At 38.5% G+C, this 26,786-nt stretch overlaps 1 protein-coding gene across 1 annotated transcript; it reads left to right on the top strand.

Annotated features, from left to right (window-relative positions):
• The first annotated feature begins 830 nt into the window (after positions 1-830).
• Positions 831-18,597, top strand: vkorc1l1 (vitamin K epoxide reductase complex, subunit 1-like 1). The gene is made up of 3 exons (XM_053485792.1): positions 831-1,115; positions 11,865-11,974; positions 15,847-18,597. The coding sequence occupies exons 1-3, from the start codon at positions 925-927 to the stop codon at positions 16,065-16,067; spliced, it is 522 nt and encodes a 173-aa protein (XP_053341767.1). The 5' UTR covers positions 831-924; the 3' UTR covers positions 16,068-18,597.
• Positions 18,598-26,786: the final 8,189 nt, after the last annotated feature.

The raw sequence follows: 26,786 nt of genomic DNA, 5'->3' as shown, positions 1-26,786 counted from the left end.
CATATATATTGTGTCACATGAAGTCCAACTTTTGATTACATCACAATTAGCTTTAATAAATGTATGAATATTTTGCTATGATTGAGTGCAAAAATATACATACCCCAACAACCCACCATATGCATACCAGTTTTTTTTTATCTCTTATTCCGGAGATGATATAAATGTCCTTTAATATCCTGTATGTACCTTTAGGTTACAACATGGGCCTCTCCTCTCAGCTTTAATATCCGCCCTTCACACAGTTGATGCCATACACTGCCTCAGATCTTCAAATCAGATCAGAATAAATATTTATTTATATAATCGCACAAGCAAGTAATGTCTACACTCGGGCAACCAAAATCTACACAGACACCCAGTTTGCACAGAGAATATACACAGGTAGTTATTTAAAGGACATAAAAACAAATAAAATGATATAAGGGTCAAAGTAATTTTTTGGCCATTTTTGTGCTAATCTAACATTAGATTATATATTCCGATTAAAGTTAGATTATATTATCTTCACTGTTTTGTGCTCCTGTTTTGTTGCAAGTCACTTATATTAATCTATACATAAGCAACATAGAATGAATGAATGAAAAGTGTCAACTTTTACAAGACATGGCAATATTTTCAGAGCAATTCATTTATTTATTTTATTTTGTTTATTTATTAAGATTAATTTTACATTACACAAAAAAACAACATCTGTCCTCTTTTATCTGCACCTTGAAACTTCAGGCTGCGCAACCCTCTGCTCCCCCACCCGTCTGTACGAACCCAGATGCGAGCGCCCCCTGTCGGCCGCAGCCCCCCCTCCCTGACGCCGGTGGACACGCCCCTGCCGTTGTGGCGCGCGCCGACGCTCTTCCACGTCTCCGCTCCCGCGGGCCCAATGGTCGGAGAAGGCTGCGTGTACGAGCAAGGCCGGGAAAAAACATGGCGGCGCCCGTCCTGAGAGTGTCCACCCCTCGATGGGAAAGAATAGCCAGGTTCCTCGTTTGCCTGCTCGGAATACTGCTGTCCGTCTACGCGTTTCACGTGGAGAGGGAAAAATCTCGGGATGCGAACTATCAGGCCATGTGCGACCTCAGCAACTCTATAAGCTGTTCCAAAGTGTTCGGCTCAAGGTAAGGGAATCAAGCTAGCCTAGTCGGCTATGTCACAAATAATAATCATAAGAGTAATAGTAAGAAAGGTAATTAAAAAAACCCGCCTACTGACACACTTCCACACGAGTGTGTCAGCGCGGGCTTTGGTGTTTAACGCGGTAAAGCGGTGAGATCACGGGTCCAAGTCGAGCTTAATGTGCACCGGGTCAATGAAGCTGTCTGGGTGTTAGCTTCATGGCTAGCTCCCTGTGACGCTAATAAGCCATGTGTTTATATTGTTTTGGTTAAAAATTTCAGCAGGTTAGCATTTCTTTCCGAGTTAGCCGTGGAGGGAAGTAGCAATGCTAACGGCTAACCAGTATCTCCTACACAGCGTGCACAGCTAGCGTCAATAACGTTACATATAGCGTTTATAACCAGATATCTGACTTCTTCCTGGAAGTGCTTTTGAAGTAAAAGTAATATGAAGTGTGAAATATAAAAATATAAATAATAAAAATAATAATTTTATTGCTCATTGCTGGTGTGTCAAACTGATTTTTTAAATTTGTTACCTAGCAACCTAGCCATTTAGCCGGCTAAACGAAAACACAGCTCAGTTACCGGCTGTACAAACACACATTAGTGTATTATTATTAATATTATTATTATTAATATTAATTCATTTATATATATTTATTTTTGTAAACTAAACTGCACAGCTTAGCTTGCTGTCAGACTGAATCGGGTGTATAAGGCGTTTCCATACGGGTGGGGATTTTATATACATATTTTTAATACCCGATAGTGATTTAAAAAAAACTTTTTCTCTTAAACAATATTTCATGTCTAATATTTCATATGTCTGATCTGTCATGTGTCTAATATTCTTGTCAGAGTAAACGCCTTGGTATGTGTTCAGTATCACCTTTGGCATTCATTTGTGAGTAATTTAATGACGTGGAACTGAGGAAGGTGGTTTTTTTTCTTTCCCTTTACTGGTTAGCTACAGCTTATATCCACCAACCTGCCCTGACAGTCTTTAAAATGTTTAATTTTTTTGACACTTTCAGCTTTTCAACCCAGTTTAAGCATAACACCTGTAGACAAGCTGTTTCGTGCAATAGATTCTACAGTATTTCAGTGTAGAGTCCACCACGTTTGATCCATTGATCGACCTCTAACACATGCGCATGTCTTTAAAATTTGAGCAACCGATCGTCACCCACATGTCTTTGATACGATGTCAGCGGATGATATCTTTATCTGATCATACTGAAAATCCCCTTTTCAATTAAGTCTTCTAATTTGAGTTATGAAGAAGCAACACAGCCGAGGTGTGGCGGTGGCTTTTAATGTCTTTTGGTATAAACATGTACACTTAATAATAAAACACAACATGGCATGCTGTTATACAGGGCTGATTTTCATGCCTTTTTTTTTTTTACATTTTCCTATGTTTCATGTCCATCTTAAAATGGATTAATAGGCCTTTTGTCTTCCATCATCGTTGTACACACAATACTCCATAACGATAAAGCAAAAACATGTGTTTGGAAGTGTTTATTTATTTGTTAGTCCAGTTTTGGTTGCTCCCATCAAGGGGTCGCCAGAGTCGACCATCCACTCCGCACACAACTTGGTACAGGTTTTACACCGGATGCCCTTCCTGACACAAACCTTCCACCCTGTGGCTGGGATTTGGACATTGAGTGGGAATTGAACCTGGGCCTTCTGCATGGCAGATGAGAAACCTACCATTGAGCCAACAATCACCCACGGTTAGTTAATTTATAGCATTACATAAGTGTTCAAACATCATCATGTAGTGCTTGGTGAAAGCACCTTTGGCAGCAATGACTGCCTCAAGTCTGCTTGTGAATGATGCTTTAAGCTTGGCACACCTTTTTTATTGTTCGTTTTTTCCATTCCTTCTGGAAGAATTGTTCAAGCGCACCTAGATCGTCAAAGCCATTTTCAGGTCTCTCCAGAGATTCTCTATTGGGTTCAGGTCTGGACTCTGGCTCAGTCACTCCAAGACTTTCACAGAGTTGTTCTAAAGCTACTCCTGTGTTTTCTTCAGGTCGCTTTTGGGTTGAAATATATACCGTTGCCCCAGCCTGAGATCCTGAGCACTCTGAAGAGCATTTTCTTTATTTGACTAATCTTCCAGTTTGCAGAAAAACATTTTAACAGCATGATGCTGCCACCACCGTGCCGGACTATAGGGATGGTTTTAATAAGGTGCTTTCCTAATTTTAAATAGTTAATTTGCTTCTCATGGTCTGAGAGTCCTTTATGTTTTTGTTTTTTGCAACCTCACAGCCAGCTGTCATGTGCCTTTTAGTGAGGCATGGCTTCTGTCTGGCCACTGTACTGGTGGAGTAGTTGCCTGATTGGTGGAGTAATGGCTGTTGTTCTGTATGGCTCTCCCATCTTCACAAGGTAACTCTGGATCTCATTTATAGTGACCCTTAGGTTCTTGTTCACCTCTCTGACCATGGCAGTTCATCCCCGATTGCTTAGTTTGGTTGGTTGGGTGGCCGAATCTGGAAAGACTCTTCCATTTGAGAATAATGGAGGGTATTGTGCACTTGGGCACTTTCAATACTCTAGAAATTTTTTCGTATTCTTCATCAGATCTGTTTCTTGACACAATCCTATCTTGTACATGTAATTCTCCCAATTTCATGTTTTTTTTACACTAACATTCGTAGTCTACTGTGAGACATTATCTAGCCAGGTGCATACCTTTCTTAATTATGTCCAGTGAATTCAGTTACGCACTTGGAGTCAAGTCGAGTTGGAGAAGCTTCTCAAGGACCACTGATAGGAGTAGGATGCACCAAAGCTCAATTGCAAATGTCGTAACAAAGGGATTGAATACTTATTTAAATGGGATGTTTCAGTCTTTTTTTTGTTTGTTTGTTTGTTTTTATTTTTATTGTGGAGTATTGTGTATGTGTAAAACATTACAAAATGTGGAAAAAGGTATGAAAGGGTCTGAACAATTTCTGTCAGCACTGTAGATAATAGATAAATAATTGGCATCGTTTATTTCCAGTTCTATTTTTCAATAAAACCACTTGTTGTAAACTGTTTTGTTCGTCCTTTAATACAGCAATTTGGCAACGAATCAAAAATTAAATGTGGGTTTTTCTGCTTATAATAAAGCATCTGTACAGTCATTCCTTTATCAGGTAAGATCAATGTAAGATCTGCTGTTACAGAAAATGAACTGGATCCGAAGAATCACTTCTGTTTTAGTACGGGTTGGTTTTTGTTTTCCGTTCACGTGCACAACTAACGTGATACATTCACAGCGTAAAGGATGCTATAACAAATTCAGTCTAAAGGCCAACTAGATTAGAATTTTTTTTAATTTGTGGTTGATGTTGTTGCAGATCGAGCCTGATGCATATTCTGTGTTTTATAACGCGTGTAAGGGGCGCGAAGATTGGAGGATCCTGTCGTCCCGTGTGGGGTTTGCTTCACCTGAACTGTTGTAGAGAGTCTAGGGTTACTGCGAGGATGCTGAGATCAGGTCACTCAGATATCAGTGCTGCATTAAAAAATTTTTTTTGAAAAGCTTTTTTCTGCAGTCACAAATGCAGTTGTTTTGAAACCAAGCATTTTGTAAATCACATAAAAGGAGGAGAGAAAGATCATATCCCTCCCTAGCTGGTTTCATTCACTTTATATCGATTTACCGATATCAGTTTACCTAGTATGTTTTATATACACCATTGTAATGCTCTGGTATCTGAGACACTTTTTGCTTTAGCTGTTTAGTTAGTAGTATCTGGGGTAAAGGTCTGTCTTTGTGGATGGTCATGAGATGATTGTGTAAGGGTGACCAGAGAGCCGTTTGACCTAATCTGAGCTGGCTGCTTTTGATTGTTCTTCACTTGCTGAATGATGTTTAGAAACGTATATTGAATACTTAGAGCTATTTGGTGAGGCGTCGTCTGTTTGTATGTGGGTGCAAAGGCTTTTGTTGAGTGAGGAAAAAACTAGCATTGGTATTGATCAGATACCCCTCTATAATCATTATCAGACTAAAACAAGCAGAATAATAATAAAAAAAAAAATCTGAATCTGATTTTGTAACAAGCCAACTTTTATTTTTTACGCAAAAGTTATTGGTTGACGGTTCATTATTTTCCTTTAATGCATAAAATTATACCGGATAACAGTTTTTCGTAAAAAATATACATAATGAATTTTCCGTGTGCTTGTCTATATGCACGTACATACATAAAATGGTTAGGAAGGAGGCGTAGCAGTCAGCACTGCTCGCACCTCCAGGGGCGAGGGTTTGATTTTTGCTTCAGGTCATGTTCCCCCCCGTGCTGAGTGGGTCTCCTACATGTGATCTAGTTTTCTCTCACAGTCAAAGGTCATGCGGATTAGGCTTATTGGTGGTTTTAAATTGACCATGCCCTCTGTGTGTGTGTCCTGAGATGGATTGGCACCCTGTCCATGGTGTGACCCGCCTCAATCCCAAATTTTACTGGAATAAACTCCAGGCCTCTATAGGCAGTCATTGTAAGTTTCTTAAAATCAGAAATTTAGTATTTTAATAGCATTTTTAATAATATTGTCAATTTTCAGTTACTATGTTAACCATGTGGACACTTTTATCTTCGATGGCTCAAATATTTCCTTGTATTTGTATGTAATATAAACAACAATCTTTAGTGATTCTTTATTTGCACGCTGATTGCCGGTAAACGAATGTGAAAGTACATTCTTGTTGCTCATTTATTCCGTGCTCTCAGTTCAGGTATTTTCCACGCCCTCACCTCATACCGCTTCGGAAATGCTCGCTTTATCTCACGTGATCAGATGTTTGCTCTGATGCTTTATTTCATAGTGGCGCTTCATGTTACTGTTTTTAATTATCGCTACTGTTTCGGGAACAGATGAGACAAACTGGTTTTAAACTTCCGGCAGGAAGACTTAAACATATTGATATGTTGATCTGCTTATTCATCTTTAAAGGTTTCGAAGTTTTCGGAAGTGTTTTTCTTTTTCTTGGGCTGAGCTATACTGTATTGCGCTTTTGTTTCTGTTTCTCCCGCGCACTCTGTTCATACTTGGTAAACTATTGCATTGATTGTTGAGTGACACGTATAGCCATGCCCACCTTAAGGGGATATTTCTTTGAATGGAGATAAACTTGGATAAGTATCAGGAAAAATAAGAAGTACGAGTGTCTAGCCAGACGGCAGCCGTTTTAGCAGTATCTCAGTGCACCGATCACTCGACCATGACTGTGTAATGTTATTTTTCGTGTGTTTCTAGGCCAAGGTAACTAGCAGAAGTTAAGAGAACGTTGAATGGATTGGCACTAGTATTAAAACACTGTGAAGCAATTATTTGCAGTGTGCTCCGTAACAGGACGGCAGTGAGGGAGAAAAACAACTCAGTTGTTTATTATTTTGTTTATAATTGATCATTAAGCTGAAGAATAACTTTTAGTTTACTCACCAGTTTAACCAGTTTAGCCTGTGTTTTATCAGCTTGCTTAGAGCAAGTTATTAAAAAAAAAAGTTTCCCAAATGATCCATGACTACTGAGCTGTTATTGAGCACGTTCAGTTCAGTCGAGTCAGTCATTCTCATGGCGCGCTAACGAGCACAAGACACAGAGAGTGGGCTCACTGCTGACACTGATGGTAAATTACTTGCGTTTGGCTGCGCTACATAATAATCCTGACTTGTCACTTCGCATCTTTCTGATTATCACTGAGGCTGAATAATATATTGCTTGTTCTCAATTAGCAGCACACGCACACGCACACACACACACACACACACGCACACACACTATGTACTATGTACTTCAGTGAGCTCCAAGATGCCCGTCATTGGCTAGTGTCATTGTGATTGACATTTAGAGTGTGGGTACGCCCGATAGAGCACGGCCGATCTGCTCTCTAAACTCCTGGCTATGAATGGCTATTGCATCACCCAGGGATCGAACTCATAAGGTCCAGATGATGGGGTGACCACGTTTTCTACTCTGGAGCGGCGATTGGTTATTGATAAGCTTTATCAGGGATGTCCAAGTTTAAAAAGCTTTTTGAATTGGACGGAGGCAGCTCTTTAACTGTCCCCAGCACATCCGATATTACGGCTTGTTCTATTGTGCAAACACAGTGTGCTACTTTATGTCCATATTTGTGTGTGTTAAGTGTAGCCTTTATTATATAGTACTGTAAATCTCATGCAGTTATATAATCGCTAAAGAAATAGGGGTGGGCGATATAACTAAAATCTTCTATCACGGTAGAAGCAATTTTCTACCTCGATAACGATATATATCACAAAATAGCAATTTGTATCTAAAAATGCATGAATAAAAATTCAAACACAAAGAAACTGTTTTACATAATGTAATTTTATTTAAACTGAATTGCTGAGGTTTGCCGCATTTGTTTGCTAAATTCGTTTGGATGCTTGGATTTCAGATGATAGAAAAGGTTTGACGTGTTTCCACCACTTGTTAAAACAGTGCACTTGCATACCTTGCAAATCATGTTCGTCTTATTCGTATCACTTTTTTTATACCCAAACCAATTCCACACCACAAACGATGCACCTTTTTTCTTTACAATCTCCTCGTTGTTGGTTTTGTCACATGTAAGCAAACTCACTGCTGCTGCACCGTCTTCTTCCATTGTCGAAGTGTATGTGAAGCCAAACACATCAAAAGTGGGACGAAACCGTGGCACCTGACAATGGGGTAAAATGTATTTTGATGGTCGGCGCGGTTTGTTTCTACCAGAGTCGCGCAGGTTTGTGATTCGAGCAGCGCTGCTCAAGTTGCTCCGTGCTGTGCGATCCCCAGGTCTGGATATTTGGTCTGCCCACGCCAGCTCAATCGGGTGCCACGATTTCGTCCAACTTTAAATGTGTTTGGCTTCCCATAGAAGTGAATGTGTATTGCGTGGTTACGTAACGTGCAACGTCACGTGATCTCAACCGCGATTAAGACAATAGACCAAAATCTCTATCGGTTGACTGGTGTCTACCGGTATATCGCCCACCCCTATAAAGAAATGTGTATAGAGTTGTGAATAATTATTAGTTTTCTTTATTTTTTCTAAATAAATTTAAAGTTTGCTTGACATCCTCTTAAAGTGATTATTTGTTGTTAGCCTAGATAAATACTTTCAAATTCTACATCGTTCATTTAATAGTTTAAATACTGAAATTGCAAATATTGAACTATGTGTCTTAATTATGGATGTGATTTATTTATTTATTGATCTCACTGTGTAGCTCTATGTTATTAGTAATTACCAGAGCCCACTGTAGTTGTTTATTGAAAGCATGTGAACCGTCTCACAAGCCAAAACATAATCAGCAATTTTTATTTAGGTTCACGTCATGGGATGTAATGATGTGTTACACAGAAAGAGGAGTCACTTATTGTTTCACAGCTATTCATTAATCTAAAGATAAACAATCTGCATTTTTTATGTGACGTGTAGACACTTTGTCCCTGCGTATTTGTGTCGGCTTGTGATTTATACACCTGATGTACCTTTGACTTTGTAGAAGTAAAATAAATCTTCCCATTAAAAGTTTTTTCCTTATAACCTGCCGATTTACAATGATCTATGCTATATTTTATAATACTTATTTCTCAAAAGCAATTCGAAACAGACTCAGCGAATGCGTTATTGAATATAGTCATCTGTTTCTGTACTTTCTAATTGTTTTAACAGCATTAGAGTAAAAAAAATACAATAAAATGTGTGCATGTGTTCTTGCTAAGCAGGTTTGAGTCTAAAAAGTTACAAGCGCCGCTTTTGTGGTTTCCTTTCCAGTGGGTGTTGCTAGATCAACACAAAACTCGTCTTTCCTTCACAGAGCAAATATTTAGGGTAAAAGCTGCAGAGTTGTTGAAAGCTCAGTGTGTATGTTTTTTTGTTTTTTATTATTATTTATTTGGCTCGATTATGCAAAACCATTAGGATGATTGTGTAAAAGATGAAATGTTGAGTTGAACACCACGGCCCTTTTAAATGTCCTTTTAAAGCAGTGTCTGGGGTATTAATAGTGGTCTCGAGGCACTTTGATTATTTTGTTTCATGTCAAGTTTTAGGTTAGTTTAAATCAGCAGGATTGCTTTCTTTTTTTTTCCCACAGGCTTTTATAGGAAGCTTTTATTCATTTTAAACGCATCCTATTACAGTGTACGATGTCACGTTCAATCCTTATTAAAAACGCATAGATAGGACCTAAACAAATATCAGGAAGACAGAAAGCTGATGCAGATTTTCAGCGGTACTTTTGGTTTTAGGGTGTAATAGGCATCAACATTTTTCTTTATTCAAACGCTCAGCAATCGGCGTTAAGTCTTGTCATGTGTTCTAACACAAAGAACTTTGCTTGGTATTTTGTGAATACCAAGCAAATTCAAACTATTGATACTACTATTTGTCTCATACACAGTACGATATGCAGTGAAACGCTTAGACAGCCTATGACCTTAAAATTAAAGACTATTAATAGGAAATAAATATGAAAAAGAAAAATAGAAAAGTAAGTTTAACTAAGAAGGAATAAAATATATGTACAATACAAAATATACAATATAAGAAAAATATATGACAAATATAAGAAAAACAGTCGTACAATATAGAAAATATAGAATTATTGAAATGATATTGAATTTATTATTATTATTATTAGCTTCGGTATTGCTGTCTGGCAATACTGAAGCTAATACTGATGCACGTCGTGACCCGGGAAATGTCATAATACCTCTATCTCCCCTACGCGGAACCGCACAGAACGTCAGGCAGTCACCCACTGTGCCTAACACTGCGACTCACCGCGAGTCAAACCACATAGGTTTTTTTTTTTTAACCACATTTTAGTCTCATCTTTTTTTTTTGTCAACGATATTGCATGCTGGTTTTATTACTGTTCATTGATAGTAAAAGAATAAAACATTAACGGATAAAACAGGAATTCTGCCTTACCCTGGCGTCTGAGGTTCCCACTCAGATTCATTTGTCTGTATTGATGCACTTGATATGTTTTGGGTTAAGGTCATCAGCTTACATTTTTTATCCTAGTTCATTAGATTTGTCAGGGGGATTTTTACATGACACAATACACTAGAGCTTCGATACATTTACGGCACCGAACGGATTGCTTCGATACCATCGAGTATTGAAAAGTGCCTCGTCATTCTGGACCAAATTTCGCTCCTTAAGTAGTAAATTTAATCAGAGGTTGACTACGGTTTGCGTTGCACAGCACGTGTAAAAATCTGTTCAGGCGTTTAAAAGTGTGGCTCCCGTTTTATTATCCTTGTTGATTTTACAAAAAGGATATCGCTCGAAATTATATGAATAAGTTTAAGAGCAGAAAGTCGCTTGCGTATTCGACTGCAGGAGAAAACCAGATTTTTAATTACAGTTTCATGAGGTACAAAAGCCGTTCTATTATTATGAAGCATAATTTGATTCTGGCTTATATACATTTTTTTATTTATGAACATTAACAAACTATGTTGTGCATCAATGCACTAAAACAACACCACGTTGAACGCGCTCACTTTTCCGGTAAACAAAGAACTGAACGGTTCAGTTTGCAACGGAAGAAAGTCAGTGAGCCTTGTTAGCATGCAGGTGAAGAACGTAAGCAGCACAGTCTTTATATATTTGGTTTACTTTTTTACCGCATATATTAAGTAAGCTAAAGAGAGAGGTTATCACTCTCTCTTTCTTCCTATTACTTTAGAGTACTCAGAGATGAAACAAATCGCATGAGGATCAAAATCCTCTGGTGAAATGACACACACACACACACTGCTTAGGGTACCTTGCTTTAAGGGGAAAAGAAAAAAACGTGAACTAGATCATTTTCGGGACTGTATATTTAGTTCAAAATGAAAAGAAAAAAAAATTTGGCTGTGAAGGTGAACTCGTTGATTTTACTGTGTGAGAACTTTGAGCTAGCTCTTGTGGTGTACACTTGCACAATACAGACAACTTTGAGTTAAGGAGATCAGAAAAAGTTCACGGTTTTAAATAGGTTATTTTTTTATGATATGAACCTGTTTTGAGTGTCAACAAGCATAGATATGTACCATAATGTGTATTGAAGTAAATGTTTACCGAGATCAGAGAAGAAAAGAAAAATTGATCGACAGCTGTATTAGGTATCCTGGTGAATGTAATTATTACCACTCATTTGCATTCACACTTTTCCTCAGGTTAAGGTGGAATTTAGATACAGGAGGCAGATAAATCTTATCATAATCTCATTCTTACAATCATGTCATTATTATACACCAAGCGGATATAGGACAAGAGCAACATCATTGTTTAAAGTCCATCTTTAACAACACAGTGGCCTGATTTTCCCTATCAGGAAGGGAAGCAGGGGCATGTTTACTCACTCCGTCATGTGCGACGCAGTTATAATCCTTGTGAACGTTCGATATGATGCCATGTGCTTTCCCTTTTCTTCAGGTCTTTTCATCATGAATGGACTAAAGGTGATGTTTTGGTCTGCTCAAGGCGAAGTTCTGTTCTACTTCCAATATTAAATTCCACTGTTTAATACATCATCTTGTGACTTTTTTTTCAGGCCAAAGATTTCTTTGCCATTTTTTTGTGCTCCAAATAGAGAGCGCATTAATATTAACCTTTAGATTTAAAATTACCAATATTTATTTGTGGTGTTTTTTTTTTTTCTTTTCTTTTTGTATAAACCACTCTATGAAATACTCAATTTGTTTTTCTGTTCTTCTGTATAGATGGGGTCGAGGATTCGGCTTGCTGGGGTCCATCTTTGGTAACAACAGCGCAATAAATCAGCCAAACAGTGTCTACGGAATATTGTTTTATGTCTTTCAGCTGTTATTAGGTAAGTACTCGAATATACACAGACAGCCAACGACGCAAGTTTGCCAAATAGATAGCTTCTCAGACAGGCGCATGTTGCCCTTTACAGCGATCCAGAAACGGATTCCTCTAGCCACTGTTGGTATAATAAAACCAAGAAATGTAGCCTCCTGCCAGCACAAAGTGACACCATTTTAATTCCGTCAGTCTCGAAGGATTTAACTTATCAAGGCTGCTGTATCAAGGTGCCTGGTGGAGCAAATCGCTCACTCAACGTTCAATTCATGGACTAGAACGAGTACGGTACTCAAGAGTAAGGGATTAGAACAATGAATGAAAAAATGAATAAAACTGTTTTATGCCACAGTGTTTTCCATGCAGGTCTGAAATATACTCACGGGGATGGGTAGCTAGCATACCAGGGCCGACATCACCTGCCAGCACAAAAGTGCTCCAATACATACAACAAACAACATACAAATGAATAAATCCGGCGCGCAAGTACTTTGTTTACTATAACACTGTGATGCATAAAGCATTTTTTTATATTTTTGTTTGTGTGTGCATGCGCATGCACTTGAGCGAAAAACTGTTGGTGTGTGTGTGTAAGTTGTTCTACACAGTAGCCCCTCCCCCCCCTTAATCACTATAGCCACCTTTTTCTTTTCAAAGGTAAAGTGTTGGTTACTTTGTTGTTGTTGTTTTTTTTTTTTTTTTTTTTATTTTGATGTTAATTATTTTTATATGAATATTTTTGGGTTGTGGAACTAATCATCGGGGTTTCATTTTTTCGTATTTTTTTGGGGGGTGGGGGGGGATTTGCTTTGATATCCGAGTGCTTTGTTGTACAAGTACGCATCCGGAACTAATTATGCTCACAGTCCAAGGTTCCACTATATTAAGTTTTATTTGACATTTCTGTCCATTTACAAGATTCAACCTACTGACCTTTCCTCTTCATCTACCCAAACAGTGCCATGCAAAAGTATTCATACCCCGTGAACTTTTCTACATTTCGGAACACAGTTTGTTACAACCTCAAACAAATGTTTTTTATTGGAATTTTATGAGATAGACCAAAACAAAGTGGTACATAATTGTGAAGTGGAATTAAATCATAAATGATTTTCACTATTTTTTACACAAATAAAAATCTAAAAAGTGCGGTGTGACTTTGTATTCGGCCCGCTTTTCTCTGCTATCCCTAACTGAAACCCAGTGGAGCCAATTGCCTTCAGAAGTCATCCAGTTAGTTAAATAGAGTCCATCTGTGTGTAAAGTTGAACCACTTAGTCTCAAGCTTAAACTATACAAAATAGGCTGGGTAAAAATATTTGGGCGCCTGGTAATATACTCCAGCGATCCGCTCGTATAGTAGAGTCTGTGCCATTAGCACCAAAGACGAATTGGTGACTTGTGATTTGATTTTCTAGCGCCGTTCCACACAGCCTTGAGTCAGGATGTGCTCTTAATGTTGGCCTAGTTTACGTTAAAAGTCTGCTTTCTCCTGTTGTGCAAGAGGAGAACCCTAATGACAAAGAGGTCATGTTTTATTGAGCGCTATTAGACATTCTGAAGGTAATTGGATGGCTGGATCGACAACAGAGGAAACTTGTTCATATGTGTCTTTTAATATCCTGGCACATCAAACTGATCCACAGATTGTGTGTGTGGTAGGAAGGCACTGGATGAGTGGAGTGTCATTTAAACTTCTTTTAACCATTTTTATAGACAAAACATTCAAGAGTTTTTAGACTTTTCGTGTTTTTTTTTTGTGTGTTTGGCCAAACAGCAGTTATGTGGTTATAAACATGTAATAGGGTTACACAAAATGTTGCTTAAAAATCTTTATTTTTAAAAATCAAGGGTTGAAATTTCACAGCTACATCATAATATTCCTCGATATAACTGTAATCCATGGTATGTTGGGTTTGTGTCAGTCGAGTTATCTGGATAAAACAGGTGAAATTGGTCATACCAGCCCGCTCCTGGGTTTACATTCAAGTTTAAATGGTTCACTGTCTTTCTGCCACATCTCTATTTTTACTAGTTTGCCTTTTTTTCTTCTTCCTCTGAGAGCTGTGGCATTTGCTGACTCAGACTCTCCCACATGTAGGCTTGCGTGACCAGCTGATAGGACCACGGGTTAGCCAAATCTCATGTGTCTTACACAGCACATGATCATGTTTCTTCTCATTGAGTTTAGGCATCTAATTTAAATTGGTACAAATTAATTACAAATGTGTTTTAGAGATTTGAATCAATCGGCATTTTGAGTTATTTATTCTTATTGACATGTTGGTGTGTACTTGTGAGGGATTTTTAAAAAAATCCAGGCGTCTCCAAAACAACATTACGTCTGTCCAATATGAACTGTTGCATTGTGGAAGAAAACTGAAGGCAAATTTTTATTTCTCCTTTATTAAATTTTTTTCTGATATGGAGGATTCCCTTATAGTCCAGCCAAAAGGAGTTGAATTTATTTCAAAATTATATTAATTTAAATTTCACATAAATATCAAACATCTAATTTATACTGTACAAGTCCTTTTTTAGTTGTTGCATCCTAACACTGTATCCTTCAGATTTTGTCTTCGTCTCTCCTCAGCTCTTTGTGCTCCATCTCTCCTCTTGTCCTTATTGCAATTTTGCATCTATGAATAGATTGACCTTAAAGAAAAAAGAGAATGCAAAGGAGATGTACTAAGGAAAATGTCACGCCTTCCCTTCATCATATGCAGATTTTTATTTCAGAAAATATTTCATTACAGAATTGTGGGTAAATTGTAATTGTGGGCTCTTGCAAATGTAGGTGTTATGAAATACTACAGTGTATGAAGTAATAATACTGTGCTGAGATCTGGTCCTGTCTTAAAATATCTTTGGAAATATGTTAAAAATAGTTTAAATCTGGGTAGACTTGCCAAGAGCAAGCTTGCCAGAAAAAAATAAGACAATCTATTTTCAAATAAAAAGCTGAAATTGTGTCATGTCCTGTTACATTTTATAATTTTTTTTTAAAGAATAAAAATAGATTGGAGAGTTATTTAAATGCCTACAATAGTGGGGTAACAGTAGCTAAGAATACAGTTTGTTGCATTTTTAATACAGTGAAGTGAGAAAAAAGACCTGTGTCACAGGTTTATTTACCTGTGTCACAGGTTTGACCCTATATACACGGGCGGCACCATAAAGCATGGACACGAGGCGAGGTCTTAAAGAGAAAAGGATCATTTATTTAGGAAAAAACACACAACGACAGAGAGGAATAAAATGAATCTTCAACCTCTCTAATGAGACTTCCTCTTGCAGTACACGCGCTAACAAACACAAAATATGTTTTTACACACACACACACACACACACGTGGTCACAGTGTTATAGTAAACAGTATACGCGTGCACGGACGTTGATTATACCAGTAAGAGACGCGCATTAAGACCCCAGCAGGGGAGATGATTACCCACAACTCCACAGCGCAAGAGAGAGAAAAACCATTGGCTCAGTTATGATAATGTGACGCTCGGCATCAAAACAAGAAGTGCATGTGTGATACATGATAACTTGGTACGCGTAAATCAGGACCTGCTCGTTTTTCAAGTTAAAATTTATAAAAAATCTTTGCTCGTCTTGAGGAACACTTGCAAACCACATTACTTGCAATCTGAGGTTTCACTGTAATTTATTCCTGATTCCTGTATTAATTTAGCTGATCACCAGGAGATGTAATTTTAAGGTCCTCATTTTAAAACATGGGACACAGGGATATGGCTCGAAATATTACTTCCGACAAAAAAAAGAAATATCTGAATCAAGTGTGTGTTTTATTTATTTTTTATTCAGATAAATAGATTGTTGAAATTTCTAACATTGCCCAAATGTTTTGTCCTTTAGGCTTGACTGTGAGCGCGATGGCCGCCCTGATTCTCATGACCACGTCCATCGTCTCAGTGATAGGCTCAGTGTACCTGGCCTACATCCTCTACTTTGTCCTGAAAGACTTCTGCATTATCTGCATTACCACATATGCACTGAACTTCATTCTGCTCGTGCTCAACTACAAGAGGCTGGTCTACTTGAACGAGGCCTGGAAGCAACAGTTAAAGCGGGACTAAAAGTGGAGAAAAAAAAACAAGGATTAAAAAAAGAAACAAAAGAAATGTGACCTCCGAACATTTGACTCGTCATCGGGAGATGTTGCTTCCAAACCAGTGTCTATTGTGTACATGTAAAAACAAAAATACCCAATCTGAAGAAAATGAAAATCCTAGGGTCGCAGATCACGAGTTAATTTGCGTTCACAAAGGAAGGATTTAAAACAGAAAGTGTTTTTTTTTTTTTGTTTTTTTTTTTGGTTTCTTGTTCATGAGGGATGGTGCCAGGATGATAAGCGCGGAGTTAAAGAAAGATCTCGAGAGCACTCAGAGTGCGGACAGAGGAAGTCCTGTGAAGTACAGAGTGATCAGGATAAGTGTACAGAAGGCATAGGCCTAGGCCTGTCAAATGGTGCTTACTTGAATCCAGTGGAGAAGTCTTGTTTTTGTCGAGCTTTACGTCAACTGAATTATGGGCTTTTTAATGAATAAAAGTGCATGATCATGAGGTTTATGTACGGTTCACAGAGGTAATTCCATTAAAAGATATAAAAAGTAGAGAAACGGTTAAACAAATCAATGGTAATTTTATGTTTACAGTATTTTTTTTTATTATTATTTTTTTTTTTGAGTAAGACCACTAATTTTAAACTATGGGAGAATTGTGAGATGTTGGTGTGTAGATCGAAGTCATTGTCATCTACAATTTTGTTTTATCCTGCAGTTCCTGTAAGTAGATAGTGTATTAAAGTTACTTGGGCAGTTTTTTATTTTTATTTTTTTGGGGGTGTTTGAAAAAACAAAACAAAAAACAAAGTACACCAAGGTTTCTTCTGAAGAGTAAAAAAACTAAAATGTTTGACTTAGGTCTTACAGTTGTGTTGTAGATCTGCACCAAGCTCTCACATTCCAGTTTTTACTCATCGTAGCCGATTAGGCATCCGTTAAGTTTAGTCATAAGTTTAGTCATAATTTGTTTAAATTGCACCTAAGGAGGAGTAAGATCCTTCTTAGTCCTAGGTCAGGCATCGTGTTTGTTCGGGGGGAAGGGGAAACTCGGAGTTCACAGTCATGAAAAGGCTAACTTGTGAACGAGTCTGTAGCGCAGTGCGTCTTTTCCTCCACCCTGCTGAGACAGCTCTTCAGACAAGCTCCCTTTTCTGTACTCTATTGTAAATACTCTTGTATGTCAGCATTCCTGTACACACAGTAACATTCACTAGAGAATAATGTGCCTAAAAAATTTTTTTTGTCCATGACTCGAAATGTGTTGTACTTAAAAAGTATTTCATTGTGTCCCTTGTTTCTTGTGCGTTATTGTGTTTTGTTAGCGTTTCCTGCCCACATTTAATATGTTCAGCGCTCTGCGTTGTTTTAAATTACTTAACGTTAAAATGATCTTACATATTCAAGGCCCTTGTATAAAGATACACATGCCTGTATCAGGTTAGGGATCAAGTGCCACCTTAACAACAGCTACTCCTACAATGTATTACTACATAACAGTATTGGGAAAATTGCTGTTAAACATCTACACTGGGATGTGTAACTGGAATATAACGTATGCAAGTTTGGTTCTTTGATCACGAGAGTGGTCTCCTTCAGAATGAGTAAAGTTGCCGCAAATAGCTGCTTTGTCATAGCTGTTCTCTTTACCCTGAAAGAACGGGATCAAAATGGCAGGATGAACCTTCCCTCAATTACAGAACTGTGATTAGTTATGTAACCTTACTTTGAGGCCGTATATCAAATTCATCCTGAGGTTTGTAACATGTCTTGATTGCACTCTGCCACAAAAGAAAAGGCAGTGCTTCTAAGTAATAGTAATGCCATACTTTACTAATGTCGATCATTCTAATACTGAAATAGCTCAGAGGTCTGATAACATCTATGGCGCAAGTTAAAGCACACAAACGGCTGGTTAATAACCCCCTGACTGCATACAGCTGACAGCCCTTACTGGGGAAGGATCTTGTTACATTGTGTGCTGACTGATGATTCAGTCCACTCCTAGAGAAAATCCAATGCAGCACAGATTGGCAAAAAAACATGACACAAAGGCACCAAAATGCCCAGTACACCATAGTTTGCCACCCACCGGGTCCAGCAGGAGAAGAATTCCCATCCCAATCTAACTAAGCCATCATGGCATGTGACAAAGATTCGCTGTCAGTGCCCTTGTGCCAGAAACTGTGGCACACCCCCAGAGGTGGGCCATGGCGTTTGGTGGTACACGCCAAAAAGTGGTTATGATGTTTTTAATTATATGGCCCAAACAACAGACAATAAAACAAATAAAAACAGACCCTCGTGTTGCAGGGGGTGAACTCTAAGGCTACTTTCACATTACGGGCAAAAGTGGGCCATTTAACGGACCAAATCAGATTTTTTGTTCGCTTGTTATTTTTTTCTATGTGGTTTAATTCTGATGTTGGTCTAAGCAGATCATGCTTCTGAATTGACCGATATGTTTCAAGGAAAAACATGTTATGTGATGCATTCAAACCCCCTATAAAAAATAAAGGGCAGATTATTTTGCCACTTCTTTGGATTCTGTCCTCTTCTTGCCACTGTTGCCAGGCTCCTCAATGGCCATGTTTGGTCATGTCTCACGAGATTTCTTCAAACATAGCTCTTGCGATATGTGCCTTCTATTTTTTTTTCTTTTATATATAACTTTTGTCCTGTTCAATTTCTTTTCCCCGATTTTCTCCCCAATCTAGTCGTGTTCAATTCCCTTCCCGTAGGGGGGGGGCTCCCACATTAAGGCTACTTACCTCCATGCAGCCAGGAGGGTTGGGGGCTGTCTTGCGCTTCCTCCGAACCACGTGACACCAGTCGACTTCTTGTTTTTCAAACTGCTTGCTCACGCACCGTTGGGGGCGGCGTCACACACTCGGAGGCTAGCGCTATCCGCTCCCTCCGCGTGCGCGAGCTTGCAGACGCCCCGAATGGCGTAGAGCCGTGCAGTTAATATGGGAGCACTAAATACCTCTAATCCCTCTCCGCCAAAAGAGCTCGGACAATTTAGCGAGGCCTCCGGCTGTGAGAGGTTACAGCATCATGTGCCTTCTATTTTTGCTTACAAAGCCAAATCACCCCCAATGTTTAAGAGGTCTGTTTTCCTCACTATCCCGCCACTGAAATCCCACCTTACTGCCATTCTCCATCTTTCCTAGCTCAAAATTCGTAGTTAGATTGCTGGAAATGTGTCTAATTAAACTGTACAGCCTGAGGACACATTGCAAATAAATCTGACCTGTACCTGTATCACGATTATCAGATTCCATTGGGGTGGCACGGTGGCCTTATACCTCCAGGGTTGAGGGTTTGAGTCCTTCCTCAGGTATGTGTACGTAGGGTTTGCATATACCCCCGTCCTTGTAGGTTTCTTCCCATAGTCAAAAGACGTGGATTAGGTAATTGGTGCTCCTGTGTGCATGTGTGAGCTCTGCAATAGTTTGGCACCCCGTCCAGGGTTTACTCTGTCCTGTGCTCTTCTGGGATTTGCTCCTGGCCCCTGTTACTCCATACAGGATAAGTGGTTTAGAATATGAATAAATTCCATGGGATTTAACACTGGTCTAAGTCACATAGAAATAAAAATGATCGTTTGGGCCACTTTTGCCTGCAGTGTAAACCTAGTCTAAGGTAAACACATGAGTCACTTGAAAGTTTTAGACCCAATCCAAAAGCAAGGGTACTTTAAATCGCCTTGATAGTGTTGGCCATGAAGTGAGACCCCACCCTGATCTCGCACAAAACCATTTTCATGGTTTTTCTCTGCCATATGTAACTCTGCTTATCCTCTGTTAGAGAGTTGATGGATGAGATGATGACAAACATGTTTCATTTGTGGACACCTTGGTAATTCTAAGCAAGTCACGAGGTGAGACAAATCTGTATTGGTAACTATAATGCATTAGTTAAGTTTGGGCTTCTGTCTGTCTTTTGGAGATTTCCAGAGTGTGCCAGAGTATATTATCCGTTTCTTTAAATGGTGCCACTAAGATGTCAGTATTTCTTACACCTAATGGTATGTGCATTATCTCTGTAATGCCAGGGAAAACATAAATTTTCCTTACTGCTATTGAGGCCACTGGTGTTTCTACCCAAGGCATCGTAACCTTAATGCTTCTACATCTACCATACCAGCCAGTATTATGTTCTTTTATCAGGTTGCAGCTTCAGTGCACTCTTGATGGTGTAGAAAAGCTCTCAAAGGAAACAGCAACACTGCTGAATAGCCACATCACTTTCTCGAGTCATTGTACTACAAAATGGGTTACCTTCCATCAACTGTGTCAAGAGGAAAATCCTAATTTAGTCTCTCAACGTCAACCTGAAAATGATCTTAAAGTGCTTTTGCTGTTGAGCTAGTGCTGCTTTACACTCGCACGTCATCAGAAAGTTCTCATGGTGAGCTATTAGACCTCTCAGCCAGGGCAGACTCATTCATCTTTGGATTTAATTAGAAAATTAAAATCAGCCACTGGGAGTACATTAGGATCTGTCTCGATTTAAGGCAATTGGTCTCAACGATTGGAGTTGTGTTCTCTTTTAGCTTGTTTCATTGCTCTTAACCACCCTTTTCAGCCCTTTTTCTCATGCGTGATGGTGAGTGCGCTTTGTTTTAACATAGTAGTAAACTTACTCTTCCCATTCAAGGGGCAGCAGAGCCTCCAGTTTCTGATTCTTCCACCAGTGCCTGATGCCTGCTTTGACCATGCACCGTAGGAGAGAAGAGAATGTCTGGTACACAAAATTCACATTGGGATGCATAATGGTTCAATAACGCTTAAGTTTTTGTTGCTGGGCCCAAACAGTTTAAGTAGTGATTTTGGTTGGAAAGTTGGTAAACACAGTTGGTAAACTCTCTTAGAACCCCATTTTTGATGGAATAATATGTTATGTTTGGATGTATAGTGTGGTTTGGTTTAGTGTCTGTATAACATGTAGTCTTGTTTAGTAGCCTGATATTAAAACGCATACTTGATCAACCTTCACATCCATACTTTTCAAAAATTTCAATGTCAGAAAAAGTTAAAGCTACTTACAGTGCTTCAGATTCATTTTTCCAAATTGGTATGCAAGTACAGTTGCGTCCTTGTCTTAGTTGGTTGGATGTTGTTAAAGTCTGGGTTGCCAAAGACCAGAGTTTTCTCTCTGAGCAGACATTCAAGATGCCAGATAAAATGAGAATTGGACTAAAATATTATGATTGTTGTAGGCTTATTTTTTCCGTAACTATCTATCATGTCTGTATATAAGTGCTTTAACCATGTCCTTGTCCTTGAAGGTATTTCAACAAGTGTCAACAATAGATATTAAACTTAGCCAGTTCTTTAATAGACATCAAGGCTTGAATCACAATGTCTAAAGGCAGGACTTCTGTGAAACAGGATTTATTTCTTGCATTTGTGAACGTCTTCAGCCTTTCGCTGTATGAGTTCAATAAGTGTACCACTGCAAAAAGATCACTTAGAGGTCTTCTAAGTGCAATCAAATGTGTTTGTTTGACATTCACGTGACAGTGGAAAGCTCTGGATTGCTGACCAGAAGGTCAGGGGGTTCAAGCCCTAGCACTGCCAAGCTACTACTGTTAAGCCCTTGAGGAAGGCTTTTACCTTTATGCTGTATGCTGGCTGACCCTAGTTCAGATCCAAGCTTCCTAACTGGTATATGTGTGGGGGGAGGGGTGCACACTAAAATCTAAATGATATCTTAATCCTATCATTTTGCTCTAGTTTAACGCCTCTCTTTCTAGAAATGTCAAATTGTCGTGATGCAAATCAACAGTCAACGTAGAAGTACAGTACTTAAGTGCACATCATTCCACCCTGTGATCTCACCCTGTGAACTAAAATTAGTTTAATGGACCACTCCAACAATGAGAAAGTTGCATCCAGTTTATATTTCAATAGAAGTGCCTTCTGTTTGTCCTTCAAAAGATTAGACCAACTGTGCAGACGTGGCATATGCAAAGAGAGGTGATAGATTTTAGAAATCCTTCCTGAGGGTCAGTTGAATGACTATGGTGTTCTCTTAACATGCAGTATCAGGTTCTCTCTGGGTGAGGATTCACCTGCCATCTATAACCATATACAGCACACCCACCCACCTCTTTTCCAAACAAAATGGCTAATTTTAAACATTTTACCCTACTTCTATTATATTTTGTGTGTCACATTGTGATGTGCTTTGGCTTCTCATTTGGGATAGGAATGTTCAAAAGCCCTGTCCATGTTTATGAAGCTTTTCTCTGTTGATAAAGATAAGGTTCTGTTAGGATCTTTTGGGTTCAGTAGATATATGGCTGGAACGAATTAGTGCAACTTCAAGAGGTTTAATGTAGTGGTGTACAGAATCTTAACTGTCATATATTTAAGAGAAAGGATGGATGATGGATTTCATGACTCCTGAAAAATTCTGTGAAGGTGTATGCATTCAGATTTGTTTCTGCAGTGCTGAAAGTTTTCAGACCCTTTCAAGTTTTCCACATTTTATTCAGTTTCACATGCGTCTTAAAATGGATTCAAATCATTTGAATATATATTTTTTTTCATAATTGTACACAGAATACTTTACAATGACAAAGTTAAAACTTGAAATATCCAGTTATGCAAGTCTTTAGACTCATCACTCAGTACGTGGAATAAAGTATGACAGGAAGTATGTGAGTGAGTGAAGGGAAAAAAAATTAACTGATCAAAATTTGTGAATGAGCAGGAAGCCCAGGCAGAACAGTTATAGCAAAAGTGTGTTTGTGTCGAACTGGTCTACCATTAAATCATTCCCCCAAACTATTCCTTCTGTTTGGATTTTTTAAAAATTTAATATTATAATTATATATAGAATTATATTGCAATATTTGCAATTAACTCTTGATATGCAATATGAACCTAAAAGTTACGAAAGAGACATTAATTAGGTGATGATATACTCATGCAAGAAGTTATATTGCATTAGCAATTTGTAATAAATGTAATAAAATAAATATTGATTGATGTGATGTGTTTTAAATAGACCTGTGCTATTTAAATAAAGTGCATGCTGTGGTTTATTAAACCACATCACAGCACATGGTAAAACACTGTGGTTGGTTAAAGAGCTCATTTACAGCTGAGTGCAAACCGTCCAGACATAATGAAAGATGAACCAATATGAATTCCCAATTTTAAACATTTAAACATTATTAGACAGTGAATTACTATAAACAACTTGCATCTACTATTTTTTTTGGTCTTTTATATGTTAGACTGTCATGTTGTAGGACGACTTCATTTATTTATTTATTTTTAATATTTCAAAATAAAACAAAATACAAACCCGATTCCAAAAAAGTTGGGACACTGTACAAATTGTGAATAAAAACAGAATGCAATGAAGTGGAAGTTTCAAAGTTCAATATTTTATTCAGAATAGAATATAGATACCATATCAAATGTTGAAAGTGAGACATTTTGAAATGTCATGCCAAATATTGGCTCATTTTGGATTTCATGAGAGCAAAAAAAAGTTGGGACAGGTAGCAATAAGAGGCCGGAAAAGTTAAATGTACATATAAGAATCAGCTGGAGGACCAATTTGCAACTTATTAGGTCAATTGGCAACATGATTGGGTATAAAAAGAGCCTCTCAGAGTGGCAGTGTCTCTCAGAAGTCAAGATGGGCAGAGGATCACCAATTCCCCCAGTGCTGCGACGAAAAATCAGAATAGAATTTCTCAGAGAAAAATCGCAGAGTTTGAAGTTATCATCATCTACAGTGCGTAATATCATCCAAATATTCAGAGAATCTGGAACAATCTCTGTGCATAAGGGTCAAGGCCGAAGGACCATACTGCATGCCCGTGATCTTCGGGCCCTTAGGCGGTACTGCATCACATACAGAATTGCTATTGTAATAGAAATCACTACATGGACTCAGGAACACTTCCAAAAAACATTGTCGGTGGACACAATCCATCTTGCCATTCGCCGTTGCCGGCTGAAACTCTATAGGTCAAAAAAGAAGCCATATCTAAACATGATCCAGAAGCGCAGGCATTTTCTCTGGGCCAAGGCTTATTTAAAACTGTCCTGTGGCCAGACGTATCAAAATTTAACGTTCTTTTTGGGAAACTGGGACGCCATGTCATCCGGACTAAAGAGGACAAGAACAATCCATGTTGTTATCAGTGCTCAGTTCAGCAGCCTGCATCTCTAATGGTATGGGGTTACATGAGTGCGTGTGGCATGGGCAGCTTCAGCATTAATGGTGAAAGGTATATCCAAGTTCTAGAACATATGCTCCCATCCAGACGTCGTCTCTTTCAGGGAAGACCTTGCATTTTCCAACATGATGATGCCAGACCACATTACAGCATCAATTACAACATCATGGCTGAGTAGAAGAAGGATCCGGGTACTGAAATGGCCAGCCTGCAGTCCAGATGTTTCATCCATAGAAAACATTTGGCGTATCATTAAGAGGAAGATGCGACAAAGAAGACCTAAGACAGTTGAACAACTAAAAGCCTGTATTAGAGGCATTCCTATTCCTAAACTTGAGCAACTTGTCTCCTCAGTCCCCAGATGTTTGCAGACTGTTATAAAAAGAAGAGGGGATTTCACACAGTGGTAAACATGGCCTTGTCCCAACTTTTTTGAGATGTGTTGATGCCATGACATTTAAAATCAACTTATTCTCCCCTTAAAATGATACATTTTCTCAGTTTAAACATTTGATATGTCATCTATGTTGTGTTCTGAATAAAATATTATAATTTGAAACTTCCACATCATTGCATTCTGTTTTTATTCACAATTTGTACAGTTTCCCAACTTTTTTGGAATCAGGTTTGTAGTTTTCTATTTGAAGATTTTTATTTCATTTCTTTTACCTTTTATGTGCAACGCAAAGATTTTTCAGTCAACTACACATCTGTAATAATAGTGCAAACATTTGTGTTAATACTCGGAATATAATTCATAATTTTGTTTGCATTGTTATATTAAGAACACAAGAAAGGGAAAATTACTGTTTTTTTTAAATCATGGGTAAACTAACTCATATCATTCCTTTCAAGTAAGGAAGTGAAGTAAGGAAAACATTCAGATTGTGCAGTTTGTCTTTGCGCCATCATGCCCCGTTTAGACAATGCCGGCACTGAGAAGGAATTTTTTCGTCAGATGTCACCAAACGATTTGGAATTGCTAAAAAAAAATCTTTTCCAGGCTATGAAACAGATTTTGAACAACTTGGATCAATTGCTGATATACATTTTTATGTGTATATACAGTCGTGGCCAAAAGTTTTGAGAATTACATCAATATTGGAAATTGTAAAAGTTGCTGCATAAGTTTTTATAATAGCAATTTGCGTATACTCCAGAATGTTATGAAGAGTGATCAGATGAATTGCATAGTCCTTCTTTGCCATGAAAATTAACTTAATTCCCAAAAAAACCTTTCCACTGCATTTCACTGCTGTCATTAAAGAACCCACTGAGATCATTTCAGTATTCGTCTTGTTAACTCAGGTGAGAATGTTGATGAGCACAAGGCTGGAGATCATTATGTCAGGCTGATTGGGTTGGAATGGCAGACTTGACATGTTAAAAGGAGGGTGATGCTTGAAATCATTGTTCTTCCATTGTTAACCATGGTGTTCCATGGTGACCTGCAAAGAAACGCGTGCAGCCATTATTGCGTTGCATAAAAATGGCTTCACAGGCAAAGATATTGTGCCTACTGAGATTGCACCTAAATCAACAATTTATAGGATCATCAAGAACTTCAAGGAAAGAGGTTCATTTCTTGTTAAGAAGGCTTTAGGGTGTCCAAGAAAGTCCAGCAAGCTCCAGGATCGTCTCCTAAAGAGGATTCAACTGCGGGTTCGGAGTGCCACCAGTGCAGAGCTTGCTCAGGAGTGGCAGCAGGCAGGTGTGAGCGCATCTGCACGTACAGTGAAAGAAAGCAAAGAAGCCACTTCTCTCCAAAAAAAAGGGGACAGATTGATCTTCTGCAGAAAGTATAGTGAATGGACTGCTGAGGACTGGGGCAAAGTCATATTCTCTGATAAAGCCTCTTTCCAATTGTTTGGGGCATCTGGAAAAATGCTTGTCTGGAGAAGAAAAGGTGAGCGCTACCATCAGTCCTGTGTCATGCCAACAGTAAAGCATCCTGAGACCATTCATGTGGGGGGTGGCTTCTCATCCAAAGGAATGGGCTCACTCACAATTTTGCCCAAAAACACAGCCATGATTAAAGAATGGTACCAAAACACCCTCCAACAGCAACTTCTCCCAACAATCCAACAACAGTTTGGTGAAGAACAATGTATTTTTCAGCACGATGGAGCACCGTGCCATAAGGCAAAATGATAACTAAGTTGCTCGGGGACCAAAACGTTGGGGTCCATGGCCTGGAAACTCCCCAGATCTTAATCCCATTGAGAACTTGTGGTCAATCCTCAAAAGGCGGGTGGACAAATTAATTCTGACAAACTCCAAGAAGTGATTATGAAAGAATGGGTTGCTATCAGTCAGGATTTGGCCCAGAAGTTGATTGAGAGCATGCCGAGTCAAATTGTAGAGGTCCTGAAAAAGAAGGGCCAACATTGCAAATACTGACTCTTTGCATAAATGTCATGTAATTGTCGATAAAAGCCTTTGAAACGTATGAAGTGCTTGTAATTATATTTCAGTACATCACAGAAACAACTGAAACAAAGATCTAAAAGCAGTTTAGCAGCAAA

Source organism: Clarias gariepinus, chromosome 24 (assembly GCF_024256425.1).
Source record: "Clarias gariepinus isolate MV-2021 ecotype Netherlands chromosome 24, CGAR_prim_01v2, whole genome shotgun sequence".
In the NCBI taxonomy this organism is placed as follows: domain Eukaryota; kingdom Metazoa; phylum Chordata; class Actinopteri; order Siluriformes; family Clariidae; genus Clarias; species Clarias gariepinus.
This window is presented reverse-complemented; position numbering and strand designations above follow the sequence as displayed.

What these genes read in the sequence shown, in the direction of transcription:
- vkorc1l1 (XM_053485792.1), top strand. Translation starts at nt 925, where the DNA reads ATGGCGGCGCCCGTCCTGAGAGTGTCCACCCCTCGATGGGAAAGAATA. An exon ending in TCCAAAGTGTTCGGCTCAAG is followed by an intron (nt 1,116 to 11,864) that starts GTAAGGGAATCA and finishes TCTTCTGTATAG; the next exon opens with ATGGGGTCGAGGATTCGGCT. An exon ending in TGTCTTTCAGCTGTTATTAG is followed by an intron (nt 11,975 to 15,846) that starts GTAAGTACTCGA and finishes TTTGTCCTTTAG; the next exon opens with GCTTGACTGTGAGCGCGATG.